The sequence below is a fragment of the Bombus affinis genome, chromosome 7 (assembly GCF_024516045.1).
Source record: "Bombus affinis isolate iyBomAffi1 chromosome 7, iyBomAffi1.2, whole genome shotgun sequence".
NCBI lineage: Eukaryota > Metazoa > Arthropoda > Insecta > Hymenoptera > Apidae > Bombus > Bombus affinis.
In genome coordinates, this window is record NC_066350.1 from 3863604 (window position 1) to 3887139 (window position 23536).

Consider the following 23536-nt stretch of genomic DNA (forward strand, 5'->3'; position numbering starts at 1 on the left):
AAGAATTGATTGTCTTCTAGTGTATTTTGTATATTTCCAGGCCATGATATGAAGTTACTTAATGTTTGACGTATTATAATTGTATTGCGGTGGAAAGCCGATACTAAATCAGATAGATATTATTGTACATTCTATTCCATTGAACTATAATTGTTTTGCTGTATTTTGATATTTATTTCATCATGGCGCCACATGATACTACGAAGGTGCTACAAATTACAAATAAACATTTCATAAAATCGCGGGAGGCCATAGTTACTAGATTATTTCTACATTATATCGAGATGAGAGGCCTGGTAGAGCACTGTTGTCGGATTTAATGTCTGTCACCACGGCTTGTATCTAAAGTAGGCTGTGGCTGTGACAATGATCTTAAATTTAAATTTAATGTATTACTTGTATTGTGTTAGTGGACTTTATGTTAAAAATTGTAGAAGTTATAAAGTAACTTCGAATTTAAATACTTGGCGGTACTGAGAGATGACTGATCAGAGAATTTAATGAACATAGAGATATATGCGAAATGTCAATGCAAAGAGCTGTCAAAATTTAAGAAATGACAGTGTTTTATAACGGACGTATGTCTAGTTAAAAAGAATAATTATTGTCAAAGATAGAATTAAGAAGATTAAAATCTTATGCAAAGATATTATATTCCATATTATTTATTATTATCTACTTAAGCATTAAATATACGTAGACATAAGAATATAACCTCAAAGCACATTATAAGTGTGAATGTTAATTAAATCTTGTCACGTAATATATTCTATCATTAGGTTATTTTATTTTTTCATGATATTATTTGTGCAGTATTATGAAGATATACAATGGAGGTTTCAGAGACGAAAAACCTTGTTAGAGATTTGGACTTAACTCTACAACCTCGCATTTTTCCACGATATAAATCTTGGCTTCCTCTTGCTACACAGCAGGTAATTATTCACATAAAATGATTATTCCATTCTCAGTTTTATAAAATTTCATAAGTTATAAATTTATGACTGTATTTATGAAAGTATGCGTATATGATCATATATCTTATTTTTAACACAAACAAGTTATCAATTACAATGATGACATATTTAATTTTGTATGTAATCATTTATTCAATTTAATTATTTTGAAATAAGATTTTTAATTATAATAATAGTTATTTATGTCTTAACATTATATCTGCTTATACAATAAAATTAATGTATGCCAATTTATTTTATGGAACATATAATTTTCAGTTAAGACTTAGGAATCTTATACAAATAATAGGATGCAATCTGAAAACAGATATAAATAATGAAATTTGCTGGTTTTATTATACCCTACATAGAACAAGTATGTCCTCTCCTATATATACAAGCGAGGCAATTGATAATACAAATCCAAGATGGTCAAGTTTAGAAGTACCAACTATATATGCCACCAGCTATTCTACTGCCAGTGGTGAGCTTTATAATCTGTTAGTACCTCAAAAATAATCATGCACTCATAGGTGACTAAAATTGGTGCTTTGGGATATAATGTATTTATAACTACAATATGCAATTCTAATTAAATTTATAATATATTATCTCTTCTTCTTTATTTTTTGTAATAGAAGTCATTGTAAGATTGTGGAAAAGGAGAATCATCAATAATGCAACTACTGATCTAACCATATTTACATGGGGCATATCTTTTACTGGTTTGGCATATATAGGCCCAAAACTATCAAATAATTTAGAAACCATATTGAAAGAAAATTCTCTAATTTTTCAATTTCATGGTGGCTTTTTCACTCCAGTATATTGTTTCATTGAAACTCCTGAATTAAAAAGGTATCTACATATAAAGGTCAATGCATCTGAAATAAGAGATAGTTATACAGTGAGTAAGCTTACCAGCTTAAGAAATAAAATGCAAGCATTAAAACAGCAAACGGAATCGGTACAAACACTTCGGATACAAATTGCTTCGGGAGATAACTTTCATCCATCAAAGTATCCACAATCTTCATTAAACAGATTGTTTCAACCTCGTAAAGTGAGCAGAGAGAAGAAGGCAGAGATATTAAAAATACGTAAGGAATTAGAGGTAGCAAAATTTAGAACAAAATTGTTAGAACAAGAAAGAGCAAGAAAAATGGGAGAACTAAGAGTGTTAAATCAGATGCATTCTAATATTATGGAAGAAAATCAAGACTATGGTATCAGCTTTTAAGTGATATTCTTATAATATATGGAATCTCTCAGCTAAATGGTATCGCCAAAATATCTGTCTTATTTATCATTGCATGAACAAATTTCTGAGGACAAAGTGATATTATTTAAAGATGCACATATAATTCCTCAAATTTAGCTTCTTTTTATGAGATTTTAAGATTATTTAATTAGTATTTTGTTAAATAGAACTCTAAATTTTTTTTCACCAGTGGATGCTATTCTTCATTCTTTACACAAAAGTATTAAGATACTTATGTTGGAAAATACATAACTTAAAAGATCTCTTAGTTTTAATTTCATCAAATGTAATGTATGAAAGACAAGAAAAACATTGACACAAGAGTATCACTTTGTGTCTCTTCTTGTCTTTCATATGCCAAGTTTTACAAAATTAAGGTTAAAATATCTTTTAAACTAAACATTTTCAGACCCAAGTACCTTAATACTTTTGTATAGAGAATAAACAAATTTATCAATCGATGAATAAAAGAGTATATGTATGAATAAAAGGGTTCCATTTAAAAGTATACAAATGACCTTGAAATCTTAAAAAAAAAAAAAGATAATCGAAAAATAATCTTGAGAAAAAGTTATTTCCACCATTATATGTACTCCTTGAAATAGTTTGTCCTAGAAGTTTTTCTGTAAATAAGGCAGTTATTTCAGTGATCCCATATAGCTGAGACTATATATGTGTGTATTATAATTTCAGTAAAATAATTTTAACACATTTATTGTAATCAGGTTCTGATTTAATGGAAAGGTATAGAGAATTGAATAAAGATATTGAAAGATTACATGAATGGCGACAAAATCAAATAGATACAAGAGAAACATATATTCAATTGAGTAGTCAACTTGCACATAGAAGAAGACAATTAATTTCAGAATTAAGCTTAATATATCCTATTTCTCAGGTGTGTAAGATATTTGATAGAATGTGAAATTTTAGAAAAGAATAATATGAAGTGAATCAAAATAAATTAATGTATTTACATGCTACACAGGGAGGAAATGGAAAATTTAGAATACATGATGTTCATTTACCAGATAGCGAAGATTTAGAATTATCAAATGATACTGTAGTTGCTGTAGCGTTGGGATTCGTTGCACATACTACACAAATGATCGCCAATTTTCTTAACATACCTACTAGATATCCTATTATACACTATGGATCACGTAGTAAAGTTATAGATCATATTACAGAAAATTTACCTGACAATGAAAGACAGTGAGTATTCTACTTTCTTCATCTTTCTAATTTTTGTAATACATAATTATCGTTTTAGGTTTCCTTTATTTGCTCGAAGTAAAGATAAGCTACAATTTCGGTATGCTGTTTACTTACTAAATAAAAATATAGCTCAATTAAGATGGTACTGCGGCCTTCCAACAACGGACTTAAGGGCAACACTTCCAAATCTTGCTACTCTGATAAATATTAAACCAAATCAATCACAGTATGTTATATTTCTATTTTAATTAAATGATATAAAATATTTTTTAATTTCACAAAATTTATCTTTCCTTTTACAGTTTGGATAATTCGAAACGAACATACTCTACTTCATCTTTGGATATCGAAGTTGGAAATAGTAAACAAAGTATAACACCACCAATGCAAAAAATAATTTTTGAAAAATGCCATCGATCTTCACGATCTATGAGCCAATTAAAAAGTATAAAATCTTCTCTCGGTTCTTCTTTGGATCAAGGTTTAGATAAACCTGTGCAATCCCTTGTTTTAGGCAGTCAATCAAAACGAATTTGTAAATCAGAAGAAAGTGCCATAGACAATAAAACATTGGTACTAGTAAAAGATAGGTCAAGTAATAGTAGTAATGAAACTTTAAATAATGCTATTCTAAATAATATAACAAATGTTGAAAACAGTTCTGAAGTAAATAATGAAACTGCAATAGAAAATAACATTGAAATCATGATACCAACTTCAGTGTCAAAGTCAACTAACATTACAGATAATTTTGACAGTCCTGTAAATATAAGAGATAGAAGCTCGAATTCTATAAGTAGTTGCGAAATGGCACTTACTAGTAGTCAAAATGGGGACGATAGTTCGAATGATAACAACATAATTAAGAAAGATGAAGCTAGAGAATCTATTTCAATTATTAATGAAATCTTAATAAATATCAATGATGTTGTAGATAATACTTTAAAAAATGGCAAGCACAGCGAAGATTATAATTTAGAAAATGAAGCTCCACAAGATTGTGATAATCTTAAAATGGTAGCTAGTGATAAAAGTTGTAGTGATCATGAACATATGCCAGTTACAACAGAAACTTCAACGTATAGAAAAGAACATTTTACTAAATCGTGCTTATCTTTAGATGATATAATATCTTGTGCTTATGAAGAAACTGAAAAGAAAGAAAGAACAAGTTCTATTTGTAGTTATCCAGAAGAGTACCTTTCATCAAAATATCTTGCGTCTCGAAAACGATATAATTCTGAATCGAAGTAAGTACATGTTACCATAGGTATGTAACAAAGATAACAAAATATAAATATGAAAAATATGAATAACTAAATTATTTCCTTCTATATATATATATAGAAAAGATCGAATAGATTCTGTACATTCTAAAAATTTGTGCCACAAGAACACAAGTAGAGAATCAGTGGTATGTGGATTTATTTAAAAATCTCTATAAAGTATTATGGGTAAAGTGATATAATTATCTTTTTATATATTTCAGGTGGAAACAGAATTGATGCAAACAGCACAGAAATCAGATTGTTATTCGTATGATGAAACAAACAAATGTGACTTTCAAGCATCAGACGAATACATAGATATTATTAGACGTAGTTCAGAAAGTGTATATGCACGCACTGAAGCTTTAGCTAATAAGAAAACCAGTTTTAAAGTTATGAAACCACGACTGTAGTATTTGCATTCTAGAATTGAACAAAGCGCTGTTGTTGTTGTAATAGTTGGTTTCCAAACGCACCAGACTCAACAAAAGTTCACTGCATGTTGTATAGAAAAGATTAGATCAATATGGACATTATTATTACTATGTGAAAATCGAGAATGTAGCGGTCTCATAAATTCTTTTCATTATAAAAGAAAAAAGGAAGGCAAGCAAATTTATATTTATTTTAATTACTTATTTTGTTAAATAGAAAATGAATGAATTATATTTGTTGATTGTCTTAAAAATATCTATCATATATTTATATCGCGTTTCCTCGATTGTTAGGTATAATTAACAATTGAGGTAAGTGAAGTAACGGAGAAGAGTCTATACTTTTTTAATCATAATACAATGGCATTTATTGAGATCATATCAATGACCCACCATATGAGATTATTTAGCATAATGTCATAAATTTCTTCTTATTAACTTTCTCTTCTCGAATTGACAGGCAATATTTCTACTGTGATGCTCCTTTATCTTCCTTGATCTTATGTTTCTTAGAAGATATGTGCAATCTACAATTAAAAGGATATCACTATTATAACAAGTACGGAAAATGAAGGATCATTCAAGATGGCATAAATGAAAGAAGTTAACTTGTACTTACTGATAACTAATTAAAGCAGCAACAATAATCATTAAAAATTTGCTTTATATGTATTCACCAATGTTCAAAATCATATCTATCCACTCTTTTTTTAAAGATTCCTTTTAAAAATATTTCAATATTTATTCTGTCATTTTCCTGCAAGCGATTGTAATCCTTTTTTGTAATTTATAGACATTTCCGGATTATTTTGTAAATTATCTTCTTCAAGTGATCCCACGAGAAAAGTTCGCATGGAGATTATGGAACGAGATCTGATCCATCACAATCGATCTATTTGTTGTTGAAATTGTGTTCCAACCACTTTCAGGCTAGTGCTGTATAATTTGAAGAACGATCATCGTGTTGGGACGTTGGAACCAGCCGGTTCGAGCAGCTTAGTAGATGTCAATTGACTCCTTAAGAATTCACAAATACTTGTACGATATGTATAAAATTACTTTAACGGCAGATCATTGAATTCGCATCAATAAATGCCATTGTATTCTATCGAATGAAAGGATTAATTTGACTTAAAAATTTCCCCTATTATTGCACCAACAAAAAGATTATTTATGCGATGTAATGTCCCCTTTGTTTATACCAAAAAATTTTTTCTAAAAACATTTTTTTTGATAATTTCTATATCTCAAGATATTCCATCGATTTCAGTTAAAATAAATCCATGTACATACATATACAGGTTGTCCCATTTGAAATTTTATTTCCTGAACTAGGTATTTGTTATTCAAAAAGGTGTTTCAAGAAGAATTTATTTGTTTTCGAAGGGGACATTTCGTGACGGTCACAAATCTTGTTTTTAGATGAACGCGCCTGTTGCATCTCAAGATGATTCTTGTTTATACATACATATATATATATAAGATACCTCACGCTCACTTGACATTGATATTAACATTTTGATTTATATCATACATTACTACCTATAGCGAAAAATGTTTCAAATAAAAGTTGAATTGTTTCAAAGAAGACAGGTATATTTTGATATGTATATTTAATGTTAGTAGACTTTGTGTAGGTGAGCGCATGAACATCAAAAACTTTGTTTTTTTTAATGGAATCATATATTTTTTAATACATTAATCGATGCAGGTCGACATTCTCTGTAAAAAATTATTTATGTTTAAAAACTATTAGTTTAGTAAGCATTTTAACTTTTCTTTTATAAAACCTATCGTATAAAAAACAAGAAAAGATGTAAGGCACTAATAAGTAATAATATGTGTACTTTTGTATTTGTTTTCATTATCTTTCTTACGGTAGCTTTTACAAAATAGAAGTTAAAAAAATACATAAACTAATAACTTTCCAATATATATATGGGTTAATACTCTTTTATAGAGAATGTTTAGTTACATCTATCAACGTATTAAAAAGTATATATTATTTTATTTAAAAAGATAAAGTTGACCTTCACATAACCTTTTCGCGCCCATCTACAAAAAGACATAATATTAGATATGCCTCCCTCGAAGCCACAATTTTTATCTAAAACATTTTTCGCTATAGATAGTAATAGGGATGGAAGTCAAGATATTAATATGAGATGAGACACCCTGTATATATGTGCATTTTAGGTACTATTATTTACATATAATAAATTTTCGTATAATGTGTAAATTTAATCTTTTTGTGCATATATGCGTCAAGGGCACGTGTGTATTGTATGGGTCGTACAATTAATAATTGTACTTTTTATTAATTATATAATATCAAATAGCTAAATAAGAAAAAATTTTCATAATAATGATCCTTATATGAACATAGAATTAATATCATAATATAGAGATCAGTGTATGTTTATATTTTTTTAATTGTGATGTTACTATCTAAAGCCGATATTGTTATACATTCCCGTGCGAAGCCAATATTATTAAGTTGTCTTAATAACAGTTTCTTCTTGTAATGTAAAATAATGTTTCAAAATAATTATATAATATTTAAAACACTTGAACATCTGAATCCAATAGTATCGATTAGTAACTATAGTGTCCAAACTTTACATCTGCCATTTTTGTCATATAAAATTTTAATATCTATATAAACTATCTATAAGAGGACCAATTAAAGCATTATTTACTATACGTATGTAATAACATTAAGTATGTGATAACTAACAATTTACAATGAAAAATACTGATACTCAATAAAAAAAGAAGACAAAATTGAAATTTTCTGATATGTAACTTATTTCAATAGAAAAGATATAAATAAAAAAATCAAGCATTCTTGAATTATGAAATATAAAATTAGTAAACACATTTGATTAGTTTGACATGGTATCTTCAAATTATTCTATTTAGTATTCTTGATTACTATTCACAGTATTCTATTTAACTACGTACACAATGAGTTACATGTCAAAATATGTAGATACACATATTAACTTACTCAACGTATAATAATGAATGTAAAAACAACATTATATATAAAAAACCTTTTCTTGTAATTTGATTCATATGTGGAATAATTCGTATTGAATACATATTATACTATAAGACTAAAATATAAGAATTTTTATTATTGGCATTTTTGAAGATCTTTTTTACTTTTACTATAATTTTAAGAGGATTCAATAAAATTTACGACATTTTCAACATTCTAGTATTTTAAAAAATTATACAATAAGATATTTTATTTGTAACAATGAAAACAAAAATATTTTACTATATCTTATATATCTTATATATAATCTTATAGATATATCTTATATCTTATGGCAATGTCTTTATCTTTTCTACATTATTGCGTTATAATATTTACATATAAAAATAAATATATAAAATGGTGATTAATTATGTTAAAAGTAAAATAATATATATAATATACATTAAAATATTTAATTTAAAGATTCATTAATTTTAGTCAGTTTTGCACTCACATCCCACAAACGCAGTGCTACATCATGGTCTAGTTTCTTTTTTGAAACATAAAGTTTACAATCACGGTAAATATGACCACTTTCATTAGATAAGGAAGGTTCTATTGCGCAATGTAATACAGTTTGTGCACCCTGTAACAAAAATATAAATATGAATGTAATAGAATATCTATTATAATAAATCAAATAAGAAATAATCCCACAAAAAATGATATGTAACATATAAAGACAGTTACCTGATTTGCAGTACGTAAAAATAACAGAGCAACAGGCGAAAAAATAATATAGTGAAACCAACTCCTTTTAACATTTCTGAATAATCCTGTGTAAGTAAATCCAGGACAAACCATATATACATTAATACCACTGTTCTTTGTTTGTTTTGCAAGTTCAATACCAAAATACGTATTTGCTAATTTTGAATTACAATAGGCAGGATTCATACGTCCTTTGACTACCAAACCTTTTTCACCATTTAGATTCGAAAAATCAATTGTTCCAGACTCAAAAAGTTTAGATGTCACAATAACAATTCTATTGTTGAAGGAAAAGTAAAATAAGTAAATAACAAATTTGTATTTCGAAGTAAATGTTTTACTTTATGACAGACCTGCTTGGTCCATTCCGTTTTAAATGTTCCAAAAGTAAATTTGTAAGCAAAAAGTGCCCTAAATGATTTACTCCAAAATGAATTTCAAATCCATCATCAGTTAAAGCATGTTCTTTAAAAGGAACGTATACTCCAGCATTATTAATTAACACATGAACCTCCGCAAAATTTTCTATTACTTCTGCAACAAATTCTCTGATGGATGAAAACGATGCCAGATTTAATTTCATTGGTACCTGAAAAGTTAATAATATTTTTTACAGATATAGATTGTACTTGTTATATTAATTATGGGCTAGAAATATATAATTAGGAACTAATATTACCAGTTTTCCAGTAGATATTTGAGTACGTATGTCAGATATAGCATTCTGTGCGGTTTGTAAATATCTACAGGCTAAAATAACTGTAGCTTTCCTTTTAGCCAATTCCTTTACCGTTTCTTTACCAATTCCAGAATTTGCACCTGTCACAATGAATACTCGACCGAGTAAACTGTCTGTATTTTTACATTTTCCCCATGTACGTTCACGACATTTTCGAAGTAATCCAATAAGTAATACTACCGGTAAAATGAAATAATACCATGAAGATACCATATTTGCTTTACGAACTACAACATGTGTATGAATTAAGGAATATTTATTTGTATACAATGACTTGTCAAAATTTATGCCCAATACCGTATTATGAATTAACACTATATTTTTGTTTTATAAAATAACCTTATTTATCACATACTTCGATATTAAATTTATACACATATACTTCACAAATTACACCTTGTCTTAATGTATTGTCTTAGTGCATTACACCTGGTCACCTATTGTAAATAAATATTTGAGCAATAATCATAATCTTCGTTACACATAATAAACTTTTTTTATATTTTAATATAATAATTATTTCAATTAAACTATATGATATTCGTTGTTTGTTATAAAGCCATTAATGCAAAATTTATATTTTAAACAAATGTGTACAATAACGATAACTCTATTTCTATCATTAAACAGATCTGTTATATGTATGCATTATGCGTGCAGGCGTGCGTACGTGCAGGTACGTATGTGATTTGTATTCATTAGATAATTGGATGGTTATTTGATTAAAGTTTTTATTCATAAATAAATGATTAAAATATTAAACGTAAAAAATTTTGTGTCTTTTAATACTATTCCATTCAATATATGTTTGAATAGAAACATATATTAATTGTAAAGGCAGTAAATTAAGTATATCTAAGTACTACAGACGAGTACAATGGAACGATTACTCATCTAAAAGTATTTTCTAAAATTGTTATTATTGGCAGTTATAACAATATTAACATATTTATAAGAACATTACTTTTGTATTATATTCATTTCTAATGATTTAACTTTGATTTATTAGACATAAAAGTATTTTCTTTTTTATCTGTCACCTAATAATTTTTGATGCATATTATCTAAAAATGCAAATATTAACTTTAGGAACACGAAAGCTATGTGTACGCAGCATTCTTAGTGTATTTTACAGGTTAGCAATGACGCCATATCGGCTTCTATTCATGCTTCATTTAATGAGTGGACCGTACAGATGGCACCTGATTGGTCCACAAAGAAGAGTAATTAGATACTCTCGACTTCCGCTTACCTTATTCAAAACTGTAGTGTCTTTGGGCAAAGAGGAAATGAGAGTGCTCACGTCTGTAGTTCTAGATGTTTCACAGTACAGGTGCTGTACCATGCGGCCAAGTTCTGAAGTTAACTGAAGTTAGCGTATATATATAACAACCTATAAAATTATGGATTTGCCCTGTTGGTTGCACACTAGCACAGACAAGAACCTGTTGAGTTCCACGCTACAATTGTACGGTTCTACGGAAAAGTTCGTATTTACTTTTCTATTCGAGATAAACAAATATGAAAATGACAAATAATGCAATAATGAAACTAATTGTAAGTTGCCAAAGAAAGAGAAATTAATTGTTTACTTCATTAATTATTAAAACACAATATTTTTGAACGATGACACATATAAAAGGGTGAGAAATAGTACAAAATGTCAAAATATAATAATTTATTAACAAAAAATAAAGAAAATAAACAATACATTAAAAAATATTAGATATACTTAATATGTATGTTTCCCTAATATGTGTGTCCCATATTTCTATACCAATAGAGTATCTTATAAAGAATTCAAATATAAATTTGTGCCTTCGAGGAAATTCCAACTGCTCTTCACCCTTCCTCTTAACTCTTGAGTCCTGCGCTCTTCTTTTTTAATTTTCTTGGGCACGGATCTTCCTCAGTTTTAACGGAAAACTTTCCTTCGGATGCTCCTAGAATCATTGAAGAAATTGATTCTTCAGAAACTGTGGAAATCGGAACACGATTGTTTTGTACGCTGACTTCATAGTGATCGCTTTGTTTTATCTTACGAATAAGTTTCCGCGGTCAACAGGAAACTGCACCCTCGCCTTCTGCGTCAGATGTCCTGTTCTCGGACGAAGATGTCGGGATTCATATTCTTTTTTTTAAGTCACAATTAGTTTCATTATTCCGCCACTTTGTCATTCTCATACTTGTCTATCTCGAAGAGAAAAGTGGATATGAACTTTTCCGTAGAACCGTACAATTGTAGCGTGGAACTCAACAGGTTCTTGTCTGTGCTAGTGTGCAACCAAACAAAGCAGATCCCTAATTTTATAGGCTGTTATATACGCTAACTTTAGTTAACTTCAAGACTTGGACGCATGGTGCAGCACCTGTACTGTGAAACAACTAGAACTACGGTCGTGAGCATTCTCATTTCCTCTCTGATAAAAAATTTTAGTTTATTTAAAGTAAAATTCTTAGACTCAACGTGGAATTGCTGGTACCATATATCAGAAAGGAAATCCTACATATGTCATTGCAAATGATTTAGTGATAATTCTACAATAGGTTTATTTGTTTATTGATTGAAAAAAATACATATATACATATATCCTGTTCAACATGAAGAGTCAGCAGAGGTACAGACGTATATGACTGGTAAGGAGCGTATTCACAACTTTCAGGCATTGCTTTCCGGACGGAATTCTTAAAATGAGTATACATAATTGACGCAAAAGTTTTGTGTTAATTGCTTATATATGTATATAAAACTAATAATGCAATGTATAATATACTACTGTACAATAAACAATATGCACAAATAATGCTATATAATATTGCAGTAGATAATCGATGCTCCGATGAAATTGGTTCTTATATAAGTACAACAAAGCGTTTACGCAGGGACTACTCAATATATCGATTGCGAAATTGTATTTGATAAATCAGTAGAAATACCTTGTTCAACTAACAAATTTTTTAAATGATAAAGAAAATATAAATTTATCCTTATACTTCGTAACGTGTTCTTGACACTACTGTCTGTCATAAATGTCCGTGTCATAAATACCAGAAGTTGAAGATGGTCCTAACAGTAACCCAATAACTAAATCCGCTCCTGAACTCAATATCTACCACCCAGTAGCTGATGCCCCTTATATCTGTCAGTTGATTAGTACATGGTCGTTCTGTTTACTTCTGCTAACTTCTCGTTGAACAGAGCATAGTAAATGACAACTCTTATCATTCATACACGTCAAAAGTTGTATGTTTATTGAAAGTAGTGTAAAAATTATAGTATAAATAATTTAATTTTTAATTGTAGTAAAAACTAATTGCATTTATCATGGGAAATCTGTGCTTATCTTGTTGCAAAGAATCATCTTCGTGCGAAGATTTAACACCAGATTTGGTAAGATTAAAAAATTGGAGGTTATTTAGTAATATGTACTTAAGTACATATACAGTGTTTTTATTAACATCTTTTTCATTAATATATATATATATATATATATATATATATATATATATTAATATATATTCATTAATATATATATGTATATATATATATATTAATATTATTAATATAATATATATATATTCTTCTCTAACCAACATTAAGTTTATTAATGTAACTGTTACTTTAACATCTTTGTTTTTATAAATATCTTTTCTCTTATATATTAATATTTTAAATTGTCATTGCATGTTCAATTTTTGTACAATACTACATTTTTCGTACATACATATATATTTGTTGTGCGCGGTATTAAAAATTTATCTTAAACGAATTTTTGTCATATTAAAAAACATATTATGTTTTTATTTAGGTTGCGATTCTTTACAATAATTAAATAAATATTTATAATAGTGAAATATCCTTTCATTTCAAACATTAAAGGATTATTTTAAGGCATTAATTTTAGTTACAATAAGAACAATAATTAACAGTAACTAGTAGTAAAGAAATTCAAGACATGAATAATGTTGATCTTTTTAAAGATACTTTTAAATATTACTTTTAGTGATGATTACAAAAAATATAATACATAACACATACATTTATGTTTAGGAGACTAGGAGAAGGAAGCAAATGGAAGCTGCAGAAAGAAGAATTGCTGAACAACAAAATCGAGGTATTAAAAATACTGATGCTGTTAGAAGGCAAGAAAGGCTAGATCAATTACGTGAGAAGCGCCAAGAAGAAGTTGGCAATAGGAATATGCAAAATAATTTAAAGGTAAGATGTTAAATTTTTTAAAGAAAAGAATTTGAATCTCTAAAGTTTTAACTAAGAGAATTGAGTAAAAATTGTCAAATTGACACAGAATTGAATTGTATTAAAGAAAGAAATTTTGTTTTAATGGTGTATATATTGTTACATTATATTTAAAACTAAAATACTAATAGTTATTTTATTTGATGATTTTGCAATTTTTAAAAATTAAATTTAAGTAAAAAAAAATATAGTATAAATAATTTTTTTTTTATTATTGTAGTGGCAAATTAGTTAATCATAATCCTGAATGGAATTTGCTGCAATATTCAAATTTTCAAAAATATGCAAGTTGGAATTATTAAGAATATATACAATGTACAAAAGGTGTATTTTATATGGTACTGTTTATTGATAGAAATCAAAGAAGGTAATGTAGGTCTGCATTATGCGAAATATAAATATTTAAAGATATATACATTTGCATATATAGACGTATATCTGTTTTCATAGATTATGTTTTTTATAGTGCCTTAAATATTTATATTAATTATACCAATATTTTCTATGATATATAATTAAAAATGTAATTGTAATATGTGACTAAGTGTGTCACAAAAATATATGCTATATTATGAATAATTATTATTACATCTAATCTAATGATTTTTGTTTTAATATTACTTATATTTTTCATCCTGATATATATTTATATATCAATATCACAAACGTCTGATGTTTTAATAATCTAATTAATGTTTGACAAAACAATATATCTTAACTATATATATATAAGATCATCATGATCAAATTCTTTATATTTTGTTATTATTGTTGGATATACTTTTATTAAGATTGCATAATATTCAGCACACACTAGAATATATTTATTCATATTTATTCATGTGGCATATTTAATAAGAAAATTAAAAATGAAAGTCACTTGTAAAATTTCATTTGATAATAATAATACATACATGTGGTTGTGTAAAAAATACAAGGCTAATGATACATATAAAACTAATTTATATTTATTTTCTATAATGTGATAGATACATTGAAAATGATGTACAGTGTAGGCTGGCTGTAATGTTAGTAATCATAATAATACCTGTCATTAAATGTAAATGTACGTTTATGTATAAATAAGTTTGTTAACAGCAAAAGTGAAAAAATAAATGTTTAAATGAAGAATATTTGTATGGAGCTATTATGGGTATAATTATTTGTTATAATTAAAAGCCTAATGAATTGTATAATTAATGAAAATAAATAAATGTTTATATATATTCAACGAGTTATTTAGAGTACATATTACTATGCATTAACAACAAATATATGTATAGTTTGTAATCTTTTCTAGATCAAATATAGGATTTATTTAAGAAATACATATTAGTTTGTGAAATACTATAAGTACTAAGGAGGAATTGTTGTTACTTAATTTATAGTTAAAGGAATGATGAAAAAGATAATTATTTATCTTCATAGCTTTTTTTATAAATTGTTTTATAATGAAAAATGAAATATATGTATACACTTTATGGTACAAAACACAAATGTTACAATTTTCATTTTGAGATAATATTAGTAAGTTTATTTATGTACATATATATGTACACGTAATAAAATATGTAAAATGTAAAACGTATTCGTAAATACGCTATCATGTCATATTGTTTCAAGAGGGATTTTTCAATTTACATATATATGTTTGGCAAATTATAATTTTCACAAATATTTATAACACTGGCTAAAAATGTTTTATATTTTTCCTATCCGATGTACTGACCAGGATCGAAAAAGTTTTTTTGTGGATTTACTTTTTAGTTCTCTTCCATGAACCATTTGTACTTCCAATGATGCTCCATTGTTTAATGCTAACCATGTATGAATTTCATCAGTTGCCGCGGAAACGCCTACATATGTAAATATAGAAAAAAATTTACATATTCAAATTTTATACTACATACAGGGTATCTCAAAGTAGGGTAGTAAAATAAGGCAGGAATTGATTCTTTAAGCAAAAGTAAGAAAAAAATTAAATCTTTTAGTTTAACATCTTGTTTTCGAGAAAATTGAGTTTGAAAATTCGTCGAGTACATGTGCATCCATCAGACTGAACGTGTTCAGCACGGACCACAAACAAAGCGTTAGCGTCTGCTTGTGAACGGGTAACAAGATTGTATTAATATATTTAGCATTTAATTTATTTTAAATTTAATTTGTGTTAAATTTATGTTAAAATAATAAAAACTCTAACATAATCAATATCACAGGGAAATAATTAAACAACGAATCGCCGATCATAGAAGAGCGGTTTCGATCGTTGATGTAGCTGTACCGAAACAGTACAATGCCGATATTGGCTCGTCAACAAATGCCCATGCTGATGCATTCAGTCTGGCGACTGTACGCACACATATATTCGACGAATTTTTGAACTCAATTTTCTCGAAAATGAAATCTCAAATAAAAAGAATGTATTCTTTTTTCATTTATTTTTCGTGATAGAATCAGCCTCTGCCCAATTGTTCTATCCCATCTAAAATACCCTGCATATCAATTTTGTATTTTCGTATTACATACATGAGAGCGAAAAGATTTATGGATTTAAGGTCACTTTCACTTTAAAATACTTACTTTAATATGGTACAAGATAAAAGTGCTTTTATAGATATTCCGAGTAGAAGATGGACGTGTCAATTTATTTAAACAATATTGAAAAGTATATTCTATCAATGAATGTATTGTATCATATTTGATCTAATTCTTTGAAACTTTTAAATATCTACAGACACAGTAAGACATAACGAATAAATTTATCATAATGCACGCGCATAGTAAGTTTATTGTTGTGATGATAGTTTAGCAGACAGTTAAAATGATAGTTATGTAAAGTATTTGGTCCTTCTTGTAAGGATTGTTATTTATTTACTCATTTCAAACTAGCTTTTATATCAAAGTGCAAAGTAAATTTTATTTAAACCTACCTAATAATTCATGAAGAGTGATACGCCGGCTAGCTAATAATTCTTTACTAGCACTTCTGATCTCAAATATTAACAAGGACTGCCTGGGAACATTATCACTTTCTATGTGAAAGTCTATACTGAACTGTGGGTTAGGCATTGCAGGTAAAAGTCGAGATTTCGCTAATGTTTTACCACTATTTGTCGAAGATGTAATCTTATCGGGACTGGTACATCTAATAAATATAAAGGATTTTTATATTATTTTTTGTATTAATATTCATATTTTTGTGCCCGTAGGCATATATATATATAAGTACCTACATTTGAAGCTTTATCCGACAATATAGTTGAGCAATATGTGCGACATGAAGACCTTGAGCTTGTAAAACTTTTCCTTCTATTCCCGAGTATTTTTCTTTAGTGCCATTGACAACTTTTAACTCTGATTGAATAAATGTGTTAGTTATACATATAAGTAACATAAACATGACATGTTAGAGGTTCAGTCATTGATACAATATATGATGTCTAATTTCGTGAAATCTTACAAAGCAAAGCACATTATTGTATGTACTATGTTAATTGTTAACATAACTATGTTAATTGTAAAATTTACGTACCATTTGGTCTTAATCTTAAACGCGGACTAGGTTGTCTTATTCTGCCAAGCATATCAGGTTGTGATATAGCATGCGCTAAACCAGATCCTTGTAAAAGTTCTGTAGCATCAGCTTCTCCTCCACCTCTAGGTTCCAAACTCAATGTTACGCCTTTTGACTCATTTTTGTCCTCTATATTTACTTCAGAACGAAATCTACGAAGTTTTAATCCTCTTTTCACCTAAAATCATTCATAATAATTAATGATAAATAAATAATTTAAATAACCTTCAATTTTATTATTTACGCTATCGGCTATAGTAATATTTTAGATTATCGTCTGTCAAGTCAATGTTATTGTACACATGTATTTCGATTTTAAGAATAAATATATTAATTACATATATGTATGCAGATTGGACAATATTTACTTTATTGATTATTATGATCACCTTTTGTTTCATAACGCGAAAACTGTTATACTGTGGTAATTTTTTGCCGAAATTCTGTTCTGGACTTGGGGTTAAACTGTTGTGAGGAGATGGTCGCTCTCTTAACTTTGACGTGTCAGTTTCATCAATTACATCCGTTATGGATTCTGTGACAACACTAGGTACCCACGAATTCTCGGTTCCATTCATTTCGTTGGAGTCTTTACTTCCAATACTAGCTTTGTCTATTTCAAATAATTTAGATTGGAAATAAGTAATCAACGAGATAAAAAAGCCTTTATACAAATTTTATATTATGTTAAACTCTTGGAAAGTAATTCACCGGATTGACTAGAAATAATTGGTTTTAACAAGGTAATTGTACGCGGGGGCGGCGGTGGTGGTACAACGTCTAAATGCAATCTCATTTTTGACTTTTCCATCGAAGGTCTTCTTATAATGTTTGACGCCGTTTCAGAACTTTCAATATTTAATTGGGTTGAACTTTCGCTGATATTGCTGGCTGCATATGTGCTTTGAGACTAGATGAAAAAATATCAAATAGGTAGTTTGAAATGTTGCTTTTGTTCGAAACAAAAATGTGGTAATATGTACCTCGCATTCTTCGGATAAAACTTTAATTTTCAACTCTACAGATCCCGTTTTGGTTTCCCTTAACACCAACCAATGGGACTGATCGCTGCTTGATAATTTTCTAATGTCATCGAGAGTCAATGATACTTTTCCAAGATAATCCCTCATACCAAAAGTATCATGATCCCATAATACCTACGTGAAAAAATAACATAAAAGTATCGTATTTATTATTCTTTTCTTTCTACTTATTATTATTAATATCATTTAATAATTAATTAAATTATTACTATCTTCATTCACGCTTTTGTGATTTTAAAGGTTGTATGACGGATTCTTGTACACCAATTCATATGCTCTTCTGTTACTGCTGTAGTGTTTGTTTGATTATCGTTGATGTTTGGAGTATTGTAACCTTTTATATGTTTGGATGAATGTGTGTGTTTATACCTATTGTTTTAAGGTGGTTGGAGAAATTTTTTTCTTGTGATACCTGTAACGGATATGACTATTGTAACAAATATATTAGGTCATCCCATAAGTTCGTGCCGACTTTTGTGTATACATTTCATGTGTCGATTTATAAACATACGGCGATAAGGGATCAATGCACTTGAGCTTAGCTGATCGAGAACAGGCTAGAGCAGATTTTCGTAGGTATAAGATCGTAATATAGTGAACACAGTGACTTCTAACAGTAAAAAATCATGAGTGAAATGCGTATCCATTTTCGACATCTCATGTTATATGAATATCGAAAATTAAATTCTGTAACAATTGCCACAAAAAACATATGTGCTGTTTACGGGAAAATGCGCTTTCATGTAGCACCTGTAGGAAGTGGTTTCAACGTTTTAGAGCTGGGAATTTCTGTTTAGAAGACGAGGAACGCTCCGGGCGTCCTCCTCAGACAGACGAAGATAAAATTCAGGATCTTGTTGAAAAATCACGAAATTTGACAGTTCAAGAGATGTCAAATGTTCTGAAAATACCTAAGACAACAATTCATAGGTGTTTAAAAAAAAATGGGGATGGTGTCAAAGTTGAACGTTTGGGTGCTCCATGAATTTACGGAACGGAACCGTCTTGAACGAACGACAGCGTGCATGTCATTACTTGCGTGTAATAAACATGAGCCATTCCTTAAACGCCTGGTAACTAGTGATGAAAAGTGTATACTTCACGAAAACCCTGAACGGAAACGTAGCTGGTCCCAACGAAATCAGCCATCTCAACGCTGTGTAAAACCAGGGTTATATCCACGTAAAGTTCTTTTGTGTGTATGGTGGTATTATAAAGGAATACTCTATTTTGAAGTTTTATCTAGTGGTGATACCATTAATTCAGGCAAATATTGCACTCAGTTGGAAAAATCAAGGGAAGCACTAGCTGAAAAACGACCAGGTTTAATAAATAGGAACAACGTTATCTTCCATCACGACAACGCTAGACCGCATGTCGCGAAAAGCGTTGCAAAAAAAATTGTCTGAATTTAATTGGGAAATTTTACCACATCCCCCATATTCCCCAGACATTGCCCCACCTGATTACCACCTGTTCAGGGCATTACAACACTTTTTAGTAGGTAAAAAATTTGAAAATATTGACATTCTCAAAAATAGCTTAGAAAATTATTTTAAAGAAAAACAAGAGAACTTTTATCGAGACGGAATAATGGCCCTACCAGAAAAATGGGAAGAAGTTGTACAACGAGAGGGGGATTACATTTTTTCATGAAACTGAAAGGTATGTAAACGATCTTAACATATATAACCGCTCGAAAAACGGCACGAACTTATGGGATGACCTAATACTATTGTCACTTTCTCTTGTTTCCATAGATTTTCTTTCCTCTTTTGTTTATAAATGTGATATGGAGTCCACTACATGTAATTGTTTATCGGTGTGTATTGTTTTGTCCTATAGTTATCGGTTTTCAAGTATGTTTCGGATGTATATTTGTAATTTGGCGTGCGTGTTTGTATTAATTGATACTTTATTGCGAGTTCTTGATGTACGGTTCTTGCCGCGGCGTTATATTTGATGTGTAGCCTGTCCTTATAGCCTATTCCGGTTTCTTACGGTTATGCCGTTGTCTTATATTGCCATTTTATTAATATTATCATTCATTGAATACATATCTATACTATGAGAAAGTGCAGAATGTTAAAAAAGAGGCCGATACTTGAAGAATTAGTAGTATTCACCGAGAGGAGTAAAAAGAATTCAATCAACATAGGTTCTAAAAGCAATTCTTTCGATGTAAAATTGGTTTTCATTATTTATGGCAAATGTACAGATCGAACTCAATTTATCCCATTTCGGTATTTTGATATGTGGATTTTTAATGGTGGGGCATCACTCTGAACAATTTTTTCCTATATATATAACTGGCGGCATCGCATACGGTTTTCGAGATATTCGCAAAAAATCGGTATCACTACAATGAATTCTGCCTATAGTTGTGCATCTGTGGCAGTACATCAATATTGGTAGCCGGTTGCTTAAGCTCGCCCAATCCTCATTTATAAACAGAAGATAAACGGCCTGCTACCGGCAACTAATACATACTAACGTAGCTGCTACAGCAAACACAGCTATAGGCAGAATTACCTGTAGTGGTACCGGACTATGTTTTGCGAATATCTTGGAAACTAAGACCGATCGTTAGTGATATGTATAGGAAAAACTTATTCAGAATCATGCTCCTATCCCCCATCACATATTAAAAAATCATCGAAGTCGAAGATGTTGAGTTTGATCTATACACTTACCTTATTCATTATTTAATGTTCGGTATCATGAATGAATTTCTTCGCAACACATTTAATGTACAATAAGACCTCGATTAATCTATTTGCGATTATCCGAAATCTTCTGTTTACTAATAACAAACGCTTGTATATGTATATTTTTATGATTGAAAAGTTGCTGTAATAAAGCACATGTATGTGCGAAATTGAAAAAATAAATTGATTACACAATATAATAAATAATTATATTATAAATAAATATAAATTATATATTGTAAAAGGAAATAGATCTTCTAAAAAATAAAAAGCTTGTTTTGGTATAGAAAACATGTTTTCACTTATTTTCCTTGGGGGTTCGATTATTATCCGTTGGGCATCAATTTATCTTGGCTGCGTCCTCCAACTAAGCCGATTCGAGGTTCTACAGTGCAGGTAGAGTCGAAAATGAAATGTGTTAACATGAAAATGCATTTTGTGTATGGTATTTGCAATGAGAGCGCGTATACAGTCAAAAAAATACCTCTATAGCCGTATACTCATTTAAAAGCTTTGGTCTACTCATCGCCGATAAATAATGTGCCGGATTTACGATAACGAAAAGAAAATACATGGTATGGAAGGAACTTGTATCCACAAATATCAGTTTTATATAGAAATAGGAGGATAGTATATCGAATATTTAGAAATATGAAGATGTATGCTATATTATCCTATATTCGCGTCTTCTAAGTTTGTATATTCAATATATTGCGAAAGCTTACTCATAATATCGAACGCTAATAATGAAAGTTGATTTTGCGTTGAAAATATTGTTTTTAGGACCTGTATCGATCAAACGTTTTATATTTCTCTTGATGAATATTATAAATTCAATTTAAGCGTCGGACCTTTTTTAAATACGCTGTATAAATAGAAATCTTACGACATCCAAAGTTTCGCCGATTTTGGGCAAACCCATGATGGAACTTTCATCCCAGCAAGGATTCAGTGTTTTCTTCTTTATGCTGCTTTTATACTTTGTTTCATTATTTAGTTTCAGTTCACAGAAAGGGTCGCTGAAACCATTTAGATCTTTCGCAACAAGATCTTTCGCGCGTATTAGTGTCACTTCCATTAGTCCACTTCCAGTGGAAAGTAAACTGGATACATCCGATGAGGCGGGATCTATATCCTTGTGAGTTAATAATAATTTCTGAAGAAACAGATAATACGTAAGAAAGTAAAGATGAAGTATCATTTATACCGGTGTTAATAAATACGCGTATGTAATTGTTTTCATCGATTGTACTAACTGCCTGTTGCATCCACGGTAGACTGTTTCTTTTAGATTTTGGCTCCTCGTCTGATATTGGAAAAGTCAAACTACTTCTTCGGCTGGTGATTATTTGCTGTATACTTTTAACAGGATAGAATAATACAGAAACGGTCATTGTTGACGTAATGTTCGATCCACTGAGGATCAATTCTTTTCTAACTGTCCATATATTTTCCTAAACAAAAACATATTGTTAATTAATTAGATTCGTGTAGTACAATGAAAACAAATAAAACCAATTATACAGATGTGTAAAGAACTAGTACACCGATACAGTAAAAATAAAGTGATAGGTACTATATATAAAGAGTAGAAGAAATTGCACTTCTCTTCTGGAACAAATTTCTTAGAATATTTGCTCTATCTCGACGCGAATTGAAGTTGAATGATGTATATTATTCGTGTTTCTGATGAACTATAAAAGAACATTCACATCTTATGATATGTTTTGAAGTGTAATTTCAAGTATTCTATGTAACAAATATCTGAAATACTTGTCAAAAAATTTATATACCAAAATGTTATTTCTGCATATTAATTATGCAATCTTACTTGAGATAAAGATAATATAGCGAGTCCAAGCATATCACCATCAATCGATTTGGATATATTCCAAGAGTATACGACAAAACTTAGAGACACTTGAGTATAATCTTGAACAAGAAATTGTGCTCTCGATTCCCAACACGGCGATGTAGTGCTTCGAATGTAATGCGTTGTTTTTACCTGAATGTTAAATAAACAGTATTTAGATGGGTAGAATAGGAAATCGAATTGACAAGTCTCTCTCTCATAATAAGGGATATGTAAAAGCGTACCTTTTTACGATTGTTGAATAATATACAATAAGGATTACAGTGGGAATTGCCACTATTTAGATTTTCCGCTGAATGAATATAAACGACAAGTACTCCTGAAAATGATATTTATACACGAATTTACATACGAATACACATAACGAGTTACATCAAATTTGTCAAATATGTATCATCATTCAATGGTAATGCAGAGTATCAGAATATTGAAACATAATTGACAAAA

The 23536-nt window shown here is 29.2% G+C and overlaps 4 protein-coding genes and 2 long non-coding RNA genes across 17 annotated transcripts in view; 2 read left to right on the forward strand and 4 right to left on the reverse strand.

Moving 5' to 3' along the window:
- Positions 1-45: 45 nt before the first annotated feature.
- On the forward strand, positions 46-5809 carry LOC126918502 (UV radiation resistance-associated gene protein). Of its 4 annotated transcripts, none has more exons than XM_050726458.1 (10): positions 46-935; positions 1236-1440; positions 1595-2182; positions 2943-3115; positions 3206-3432; positions 3491-3661; positions 3738-3880; positions 3950-4685; positions 4783-4849; positions 4925-5809. In XM_050726458.1, the coding sequence occupies exons 1-10, from the start codon at positions 831-833 to the stop codon at positions 5114-5116; spliced, it is 2607 nt and encodes an 868-aa protein (XP_050582415.1). In that variant the 5' UTR covers positions 46-830; the 3' UTR covers positions 5117-5809. The 4 variants fall into 4 exon arrangements, with proteins under 4 accessions (XP_050582415.1, XP_050582412.1, XP_050582414.1 ...); XM_050726455.1 differs by having other exon boundaries at positions 46-734; positions 814-935; positions 3738-4685; XM_050726457.1 differs by having other exon boundaries at positions 46-578; positions 814-935; positions 3738-4685.
- On the reverse strand, positions 5310-8172 carry LOC126918509 (uncharacterized). Its single transcript, XR_007711350.1, has 2 exons — positions 5757-8172; positions 5310-5664 (listed from the first exon to the last, which is right to left on the reverse strand). It is a non-coding gene; the product is annotated as an uncharacterized LOC126918509 (long non-coding RNA).
- A 298-nt stretch (positions 8173-8470) lies between these two features.
- On the reverse strand, positions 8471-10707 carry LOC126918507 (retinol dehydrogenase 11-like). 2 transcript variants are annotated; one of them, XM_050726484.1, is made up of 5 exons: positions 10674-10707; positions 9574-9809; positions 9248-9483; positions 8874-9171; positions 8471-8769 (listed from the first exon to the last, which is right to left on the reverse strand). In XM_050726484.1, exons 1-5 carry the CDS (start codon positions 10690-10692, stop codon positions 8596-8598), a joined length of 963 nt encoding a protein of 320 aa, XP_050582441.1. In that variant the 5' UTR covers positions 10693-10707; the 3' UTR covers positions 8471-8595. The 2 variants fall into 2 exon arrangements, with proteins under 2 accessions (XP_050582441.1, XP_050582440.1); XM_050726483.1 differs by lacking the exon at positions 10674-10707 and having other exon boundaries at positions 9574-10582.
- Positions 10708-11296: 589 nt separating this feature from the next.
- Positions 11297-12039, reverse strand: LOC126918510 (uncharacterized). Its single transcript, XR_007711351.1, has 2 exons — positions 11676-12039; positions 11297-11576 (listed from the first exon to the last, which is right to left on the reverse strand). It is a non-coding gene; the product is annotated as an uncharacterized LOC126918510 (long non-coding RNA).
- Positions 12040-12118: 79 nt separating this feature from the next.
- On the forward strand, positions 12119-15117 carry LOC126918508 (small VCP/p97-interacting protein). Of its 3 annotated transcripts, none has more exons than XM_050726486.1 (4): positions 12119-12270; positions 12938-13024; positions 13685-13852; positions 14112-15117. In XM_050726486.1, exons 2-4 carry the CDS (start codon positions 12959-12961, stop codon positions 14124-14126), a joined length of 249 nt encoding a protein of 82 aa, XP_050582443.1. In that variant the 5' UTR covers positions 12119-12270; positions 12938-12958; the 3' UTR covers positions 14127-15117. The 3 variants fall into 3 exon arrangements, with proteins under 3 accessions (XP_050582443.1, XP_050582442.1, XP_050582444.1); XM_050726485.1 differs by lacking the exon at positions 12119-12270 and adding an exon at positions 12655-12877; XM_050726487.1 differs by lacking the exon at positions 12119-12270 and adding an exon at positions 12655-12838.
- A 186-nt stretch (positions 15118-15303) lies between these two features.
- Positions 15304-23536, reverse strand: part of LOC126918500 (uncharacterized) — a 32584-nt gene continuing 24351 nt past the window's right edge. For 5 of the 6 annotated variants that reach the window (XM_050726447.1, XM_050726444.1, XM_050726445.1 and 2 more), the window contains 11 exons: positions 23314-23408; positions 23048-23221; positions 22473-22670; positions 22103-22372; positions 18449-18622; positions 18177-18375; positions 17855-18078; positions 17424-17643; positions 17125-17245; positions 16822-17036; positions 15304-15747 (listed from right to left, as the gene is read on the reverse strand). In XM_050726447.1, coding sequence (XP_050582404.1) covers positions 15593-15747; positions 16822-17036; positions 17125-17245; positions 17424-17643; positions 17855-18078; positions 18177-18375; positions 18449-18622; positions 22103-22372; positions 22473-22670; positions 23048-23221; positions 23314-23408 — 2045 coding nt within the window. In that variant the 3' untranslated portion in view covers positions 15304-15592. The remainder of the gene's footprint in view (positions 15748-16821; positions 17037-17124; positions 17246-17423; positions 17644-17854; positions 18079-18176; positions 18376-18448; positions 18623-22102; positions 22373-22472; positions 22671-23047; positions 23222-23313; positions 23409-23536) is intronic. The other variant, XM_050726443.1, reaches the window with a different exon arrangement.